At 41.8% G+C, this 9,062-nt stretch overlaps 1 protein-coding gene across 1 annotated transcript in view; it reads left to right on the forward strand.

Annotated features, from left to right (window-relative positions):
- Positions 1-8,681, forward strand: part of IMPG2 (interphotoreceptor matrix proteoglycan 2) — a 58,911-nt gene extending 50,230 nt beyond the window's left edge. The window contains exons 16-21 of the mRNA XM_065675794.1: positions 911-1,130; positions 2,383-2,593; positions 4,187-4,375; positions 4,519-4,717; positions 5,541-5,620; positions 6,484-8,681. Of these exons, the coding sequence (XP_065531866.1) occupies positions 911-1,130; positions 2,383-2,593; positions 4,187-4,375; positions 4,519-4,717; positions 5,541-5,620; positions 6,484-6,496 (912 nt within the window). The 3' untranslated portion in view covers positions 6,497-8,681. The remainder of the gene's footprint in view (positions 1-910; positions 1,131-2,382; positions 2,594-4,186; positions 4,376-4,518; positions 4,718-5,540; positions 5,621-6,483) is intronic.
- The last annotated feature ends 381 nt before the right edge of the window (positions 8,682-9,062 follow it).

Raw genomic sequence — 9,062 nt, forward strand, 5'->3', positions numbered from 1 at the left:
ACTTTCAACCCATCCTAAATAAGAGGTAGTTATCATAAAATCATAGAATGTGTTGGAAAGGATCTTAAAGCTCATCTAGTTCCAACCCCCAGAGCTGAATGAAGTACTGCAGGTGGGGTCTCATGAAAGCAGAGTAGATGGGGAGAATCACCTCCCTTGACCTGATGGTCATGCTCCTTTTGATGCAGCCCAGGATCTGGTTGGCTTTCTGGGCTGTGAGCGCACACTGCCGGGTCACAGTGAGCTTCTTGTCAACAGATACCCCCAAGTCCTTCTCTGGAGGGTTGCTTTTAATCCATTCTCTGCCCAACCTGTAGCTGTGCCTGCGATTGCCTGGATCCAGGTGTAGGCACTTTCACTTGGCCTTGTTGAACTTCATCAGATTTGCACTGGCCCATCTCTCAAGTCTGTCAGGTTCAGGGAACTAAGCTATTCCTAAATTGGCTGATGGCTAGCAGAGCCCCACAGGGGTTATAGAACTGCAATTGTCAATTTTTAACCAGGAAATTACTCTCTTCTGACGGAAATTAACATTTTGTTGTAGGAGATGAAGGGAGCAAGGGAGAGAGAGGGAAAGGGGACTTGTGTGAAGCAAATACCCTGTGAAATGGCAAGTGTGCCCAATGGTTTGACCAAGGGAGAGCACTCTGTATATCCCAAGAACTGCATTTCTGAACTGTAGGTTTTTTAGAAGCTGCCTGCAAACTGGGATACTCTTAAGAACTTCCTGAAGTACTTGGGTTTCTGGCAGGCTGCCAGCACAGGCCTCAACTGGCTAAAGTTTTAATGCTCTTGCTCTGTGGGATTTGGATAAAATAATTCAGGCTCCTGCTGTCTGACACAACACCAATGCAACTGGCTTGAGCAGAGTCAAAGAGTGAGCTTTTCTGTTGTGTCCTCTGTGTTACAGCTGGTGCCCTACCTCCAGTCAAATCTGACAGGCTTCCAGAATCTGGAAATCCTCAACTTCAGAAATGGCAGCATTGTGGTGAACAGTCGGATGAAATTTGCCAAACCTGTGCCTCGGAATGTCACCAATGCTGTCTACATGATCCTGGAAGACTTTTGCAACACTGCGTATCACACCATGAATCTGGCCATTGATAAATACTCCCTGGATGTGGAATCGGGTAAGGTTGGAAGGGAAATGCATTTTAGTGCAAGGGATTTAGAGCAACTTCTGCTTCTTCCTTAAACTTCTGCAACTTCCTTAAGGACTTTTAAGTCCTTAAGGACTTAAAAGGATCCCAGCACTTCAGACACAGCCCAACTGCTTTTCACAGGCTAGGCTTTAGAAAGACAGAATTCAGAGAGATGGACAGTCCCTGTTAAGGGACTAAAGAGATAAAAATCAAAGTGGGACCCAGGCTAAGCAAACTGTATAGGGCCCACATAGAAATATGGAGCCAAAGTTGACTGAAGTAATACTCTGCATAATGCTACTGCACTTTCACTGGGGAGTGAGAAGGAAGGCTGCTCAGCAAGAACAGTGGTGTTCATCTCTCTTGTGCTTAGTTTCATGTGCAGTTTGACCTTACTCCATGTGGTTATTCCCACAGGTGGCAGCCAGTTTAGCTGCCAGGTGGGCATCTGCACAGGCAACAGCTGCTGCCTTATTCTTGTGGCAAGGCCTTGGTTGCACTAAAAAGTTACAGGCCCTCTTATTTCCCTCCTCTGATACAAGGAGAAAGTTCTTCCCTGTTCCAAGTTGGCCAGGAGTTTACCATAAAGGCAACTCAGAAATATTTCCTGTTTTAAGGTTAAAGAAAAATAGCAGTGCTCACCTGTTGGCAATTGGTAACTGTTCTTCTGAGGTAGCTCTTCAATACAGGTGGTTTAATTAGCATGACAAATCTTCCAATATTGATCATTTAACTGTATGCCAGCCTCTTACACTTGGTCCAAGTGAGGTATCTCAAATACTACAAGTTTGTGCTCCTAGTAGACAAAAAGGCAAACGCCGGCACAGGAGGTGACAAGTGCCCAAAGTCCCTTTGCCCTTTTCTTGTACATTGCCTAGGTTTTCTGTAGCAAGAAATACTGGAGATCAGCTGTGTTTTACTCATTACAGTTCCAGCAGGCAGAGAACATCTGGGGTACTGCACATTCCAGTAAGAAAAAGAACACTTTATACTTGCATTTTCAATTGGCCTCGTGGGTGGTCTTAGCCATGACACAGACACGCAATATGTGGACAGAGGCATGCACCCTAGTGCTTGTTCACCTCAGCAGAACCTTCCGTTTTTCAAGAAGGACACATGCTGGATTTTGGGGGACTATTTTAACAGAGACCATTACAGAAAACAGCAGCAGCCAGCGAGTGCTTTGCCTCAGTTAAGCTTCTCGCCTAGCAGTAGTATTTTCTGCTCTGTGTACTCTCAGGTGAACAAGCTGATCCCTGCAAGTTCCAGGCCTGCAATGAGTTTTCTGAGTGCTTAGTAAATCGCTGGAGTGGGGAAGCCGAGTGTGTCTGCAATCCTGGCTACTTAAGCATTGATGGGCTGCCATGCAACAGCATTTGTGACCTGCAACCAAACTTCTGCCTGAATGATGGGAAGTGCGACATAAGCCCTGGGCAAGGGGCCATCTGCAGGTAGGTCATCCCACTGCTTGAAGCATGCGCTGCCTGTATGAAAAGCCCTTTCTGTCTCCTCTCTTGTAGCATTCTATGAGATTTGTGCAAAATACCCTAAGATTATGTGTAGTAAGTGAGATTATAAGGATTATCATTCATGTTATGCTGCTGAGTGGAGGTCCCACTTAATAGTGGGGTATATAAGTATTGCTTACTACTCTCAGAAACTCTTTTCTATACTTATGTTAGAAGACTTAATTTAGGGATGTTTCTTATTAATAAGGTTAATTGCTTTGAATAGTGAGAACACCTTACAATTCCTTAAGTTTTTATAGAAAACTTGCTGGAGAGGGACTCTTCATCAGGGACTGCATGAAGAGAGGACACGAGGTAACGGGTTTAATTTAAATAAGGGAAGTTCAGGTTAGATATAAGGAAGAAGTTCTTTACTGTGAGGGTGGTGAGGCACTGGAATGGGTTGCCCAAGGAAGTTGTGAGTGCTTCATCCCCGGCTGTGTTCAAGACCAGGCTAGACAGAGCCTTGGGTGATGCGGTTTAGTGTGTGGCAGACACTGCCCATGGCAGGGGGGTGAAACTAAATGATCTTAAGGTCCTTTCCAATCCTAACCAATCTATGATTCTATAATGCAAATATGGTTTTAATGGTATATTTAAAGTCAGTATTAAGGTTCTTATGTTCAACACTAGAGGCAGATATGACTCTGAAAAATACTGAATGCTGTCTAAGGATACGAATCTTGGACGCACACTTCTTTCTAGCAATTTATTTTCTGTTTTTATTTAACTAATTATCATGGAGTTCATGACACTATAAACATTCTGCTTGTTTAACACACCTTCAATTATATTTACCTCACAAGATACTTAAGACAACTTGCTTTCTACCTTTACAGTGTTCCATATGTCATGTGCAAGGCTCAGTCAAGGCCTAACTTTTTACTTAGGCTAAACGCCTTCTAGTTTTAACACATCACAAGATACTCTAAATTGCAAAAAAAAGCCCCACAGGCTTCTTCCATCACAAATGCATTATCCTTTTTATTATTTTACCTGTCTTCACTCAATCCAGTAGTTAGAGTTGTTCAGCTTGGAGAATGCACCCAGGAGACCTTAGAGCAGCCTTCCAATACCTAAAGGGGGCTTAGAAGAAAGGTGGGGACAAACTTTTTAGCAGGGCTTGTTGCAATAGGACAAGGGGTAATGGTTTTAAATCAAAAGAGGGTAGATTCAGACTACATATAAGGAAGAATTTTTTTACAAGGGTGAAACACTGTCAGGTTGCCTGAAAGCAGTAGATGCCCCATCCCTGGCAACATTCAAGGCAGCCTGACCTAGTTGAAGATGGCCCTGCCTGTTGTAGGGGGGCTGGCCTAGATAACATAGATAACAAAGGTCCCCTCCAACCCAAACTATTCTATGATTCTATACCAAAAAGGCTGTTCACAATAATGAAAGTATGATAGTGCTTGAACACATATTGGTATTTACTGAGGTGCCTTAACTGAGGGCACATCATACAGAAAGTCAAATACATTTACATTAACCAAAGCTTTTGCTGGTGTTTAATTTCCCCGTGTTTCCTTGTTGCAGGTGTCGTGTGGGAGAGAACTGGTGGTACAGAGGGGAGCACTGTGAAGAATATGTGTCAGAGCCACTGGTTGTGGGTATTGCAATTGCTTCTGTAGCAGGATTTCTTCTTGTGGCATCTGCTGTCATCTTCTTCTTGGCCAGGACCCTTCGAGACCAGTACACAAAGAGTGACACTGAGGACTCACAGGGGTAAGTGACATCATCTAATAATTTAAAACACATGTGCTATAATAATAGGATGTACAAGTGCTTCCATATGCCAGGCTTCCTTAATCTGCCTGCTGCCCTTCCAGGCTGCAGAGAAGATCACAGTTTGTTTCTTGCTTCCCCAGACAGGGTGACAGCCTCTCATCCGTTGAGAATGCAGTTAAATACAACCCCATGTACGAAAGTGACACGACTGGCTACAGCCATTATTACCGGAGATACCCACAACTAACAGCCTACAGCTCCACCAGTGCAGAGACATCCACAGACTACAGCAGTGAAGAGATCAGGCACATTTATGAAAACAGTGAGCTTACTAAGGAGGTAAATTGCATTGTTTTCATGGTGGCATGGAAAATTGTAACCCAAGAGGTGGGCCCACTCTTTTCCCAAAGTCTATGCTCTGGAAAAACAGGCTGGAACTATGGCTACTGTAACTACTAAAGAGAAGAGAGAAACGATTCCCTACCCCACTTGCTATTAGGGACAGAGAAAGAAATGGGTGTGTTCTCCACTGTAATAAATATCACATGATGAGGGAACTGACTTCTTAAATGACTTCATGAGAGCTGGCCAGGTTTGTGCCAACTACCTTATGTAAGACTAGTATTACAGTGAGAACCTTGTGCATCCAGGCATTTCTACAGTTTCGTTGTTTGGTTGGTTTTTTTGTTATTAAAGTATACATATTTCTATAACCTGCAAGTTAGATCACCTCCTCTCCTTTCTTCCTGTATACACAGTATCCAGGGTTTACGCTAAAGTGGATTTGCTAAAGAGAGGGGATTTGCATCTAAGAACTAACCACACCTTAAGCAACTGTGAAAGTTGTGAATCCAGCCTGTAGCTGGGCTTGTAGGCAAAGGATCTATGAGAAATAAATGGTTTATAACAGCCTGCTGATACGTCTCACTCTGTCCAAGCTTAGGTCTCAATTTAAAAGTAAAGCATTACTTGATTCCAAGTGCTTCATTTAAAAATGAAAACAGCATAAAGTCAAATTTTAGTACTGGGAGTGCCCCTTTTCAAACTCTACTCCTTGAAACAGCAAAACATGGGAGTTTTATTTTCAAAAACCCATAAATCAGTTATTTCAGTAGTATTCTAATTTCTGTTATCTACTTACAGTGTGTTTCTTGTATTCCAGGAAATTCAGGACAGAATTCGAATTATAGAGCTCTATGCTAAAGACCGTCAGTTTGCAGAGTTTGTCAGGCAGCATCAGATGTGAGTGAAATGTCTTACTTGGATAACTAACTCCTTTGCTGGTTTTTTATGTGCCCTTTACTACATTCCTGGATTTTTTCATATCAAGGGTCTATGCTAGTATGGAGCACTAGAGGTTAAGATTTCACCATTATTTCTGAAGAAGGTAAATCCTTTGAAAGTACTTAAAATAATCAGTGTCAAAAATAGATAACCCCAGAGGGTATATTAAAAGCATTGAAGAGGAATCCCAGAATTAAGGGGTGTTGGAGAAGCACTGACATTAATTTATGTCCTTGAAAGCACAGATTGAACCTTCTTAACTCTTGTAGTGTACTTACTACTGCACAGTGCTCTATTTAAAATAGAAATTTTAAAAGCGTGTTTATCTGGAGTTCTCAAGACTTGGTAACTAACTATAAGCTGACAGACCAGTAGTACAGCCCTGTCTGGCACTTACCAGAACATAAAGCTTACAGTTCCAAACATCTAAGCAAACTGAGCTGTGTGCTTTGGTGAGAGCCAATCATGGAAAAGGCCATCAAGGAATGAATTAGTAGCATACACATTCTTACGAACTTTGCTCTCCCTGTAGCAAGCAGCAAATTACAGCTAACTGGGGCAGTCTGAAAGATACTATGGGATCCTTTTAAAAATAGCTACAGTAGCAAAAATTTAAGATCATCCACTATCCTTTTTTTTTTTGATTGAAACTAACAGCAGTTCACATGTTCCCCTGTCAGCTGTTCATTTTTTCATCTTGAAAAGGATCAGCATCTAAATTTTCCACAGCTGGAAGTAGTAAGGGCTGCCTCATACAAGCCTTGAACACAGTGTTTGAAAGAGACTAACTTAATAATTTCTTCTCTGTTTTTTTGTTTCAGGAAGCTGCTTTAAGAAAAAAGAAATCAGTAGAATACATGTGGAAGATAAAGACTACCTTGTTGCCATAGCAATGGGCTCAGATGTAACTGCAAAGTTACTTATAGTCTTAACATTGCAGGGATGGATACAGATGTTTTTTGCATGAGTGGCTAAAATGTACAGATGTCTATCTCAATTACTTCTGGCTTTTCTGTGTAAGTGATGTTTTCAAGAGGTGATCAGAAGTGGTAGAGGTTATGAAAGTTCATTTTCCTTTAACTCTGAAATGGACAGCAAAAGTTTGTATACCAAGGCAAAAAAATCTCATCAGGTAAGAGAAGATACATGCGCTACCAAAATAAAATGCACATTTAAAATCCCTCTTTGGCATTTACCCCCTCACTGGAGGCTTTCACAGGTATCCAGGTATGTAGCAATTTCACATGTATCCAGCACTAGCGGAAGAAATACTTTGTGAATTATTTGTAGGGGAGCATGATTGTGCTAGAATTATGTTAGCATTATTTTAAAGCATTCCCATTATAAATGCAGCCATAACCTCACCAGAAAAGTTCTTCTTTCTACAGATGCCTGAGGTACATTCTGTCACTAGCATTAGCAAAACAGAGTGCAGCAGGGAGCCTGCAGGCTTCCTAAAGGCTCTGACAAGAAGCATCACCCTGCCTGCCAGTGACCCCATGGGGCACCCCAGCAAGGGAGCACAGTACTGCTGCAGCATAGAACCCTGTTTTGAAAGCCAGGGCAGTTGATTCTCCAGCTGTTCCTGGCAGACACACAAGTTGGGGCATAGAGGGCTTCTATCAAAAAAAATGTTCTGTGAAGCTTAAGTGACTAACATTGACCTTTTTTATGTGGAGAATTTGTTTGATATTTTAAGTTAATACACATTATTATTTGTTGTGTGTTTCCCTATCCTCACCTTCGTATTGGATTTAATAGTTTATATAGAAAGATGGATAGTTTAATGATAAAATTTGTGCCCTCTGTGCCCATCCTTTAAAAAAAATGTTAGTTTTGACTCAGTGTTCAATTCAGCCAACTGATTTTTGAATTTTATTTGCTCATCTGGGCAATACCCTGCCATGAGCTGTGTTTCAAAATCAGGCTGTACCACTGAAGTGTATGTATATTTGGTAGATGGTAGCACTTTTTATGGGGAAGGGAAAAAAATGACAGTATTATTGGCTTAGTGTAAGTCAGTGTAGAATTCCTTAAACCAAAAAAGCCTGAAGCATTTTAAAATAGCTGAATTGAGATGGGGACCTCTGAGGTACAGAAAGGGAGTTTTATCTTCAAGTTACAAAGCAAGTTCTGACCACCTGTTAAGGTGGGCTCTGTTCAGTCATCCGGTGTCTCTTGTTTAAGGCATTCATGTGGCTGTCAAGGTTAGAACACTCATAGCCTCACATTAGCTTTTGCTAGCAAACAAGGCCAAGTTTGTTCTTTCTGCAGTCTAGCTCTTGGCCCACACGTGCCAACAGTCACCTGATACTTTTAGAGTTAAGTGATAGTGAGAATTGATTACTAGTCTGTGGGCAGCTTAGCTAAACAAGTGAATGTTTCAAAGCAGTTCTTCTACATCTTCTGGAGAACCTCACTGCATCACTTGTGTAGTATCTTCTTGCCTTGAGTGGCAGGGAATGGGTATCTGAGTCAAACATCTGGCAAAGAAATGCTTACATAAACCACTGCAAACCCAAATAATGTGACACAGCAGGAAATAATATGCGCTGCCAAACAGCATTGTGACCAGAGCCCCCATTCTGCTGGGTGACCCAAGGACTCTCAGAGCAGCTGGTCCAGAGTTTCTGAGTCACAGTCCACTGCCTCCTGGTCCTGCAGCAGCACAGCTAAGCCATCCTGGAGCACTGGGGACTGTGATTATGGTAACTGTACAACACAGGGAAGAAGGTCTCAGGGTAGGCAGCAACTTGTGACTTGTCTCTGTGCAGCTGGGCTGCCAGCCCTGGGAGCTTTGGTGCTGCTCCTGCTAAGCACAGTGGTGGATAGTGGCTGGTATCAAACATGTTTTAAAGGTATTGTAGTATCTGCTGTGCACAAACTGAGAAGGGTCTTGGTGACACTGAGTATGAGGTATTTCAGTGCATATATACAGTTAATTTTTTTTGTGTGTGTGTATACGTATGAGCACAATGTTATCTTATTTTCACTACAATAAAAAAATATTTCCAAAATATTTTTTTCTATAAAGTTAATGTCAAGACTATGAGCTTGATACAAAGACAGAAGGTATCTTAACCATGATGATTAGTGCACGTAGGATCAGAAAGTTTGTTGATTTTTGGGTGGGTTTTTTTTAAACAGCTTGTTAAGCTGTTAAACCCCTTTGCTGACAAAGTGCCAAATGTAGTTCCTTATCACTTGTAAGGTTATATTCTGAAAATTTTATGCTGGAAAGCACATAACTGAATGCTTTCTTTTCAGTTAAGCTCTCTGCCCATTTTGAAGATATTTTGGTTCTAATCAAAGAGCTGAAACATGTTATTACTTAGGGGATCTTCAAGTGTTAACAAACAAAACAAAACACATATTCCCCATGCCCTTCAAGCCTCTTCAT

This window comes from Lathamus discolor, chromosome 4, assembly GCF_037157495.1.
Source record: "Lathamus discolor isolate bLatDis1 chromosome 4, bLatDis1.hap1, whole genome shotgun sequence".
Taxonomy (NCBI): domain Eukaryota; kingdom Metazoa; phylum Chordata; class Aves; order Psittaciformes; family Psittacidae; genus Lathamus; species Lathamus discolor.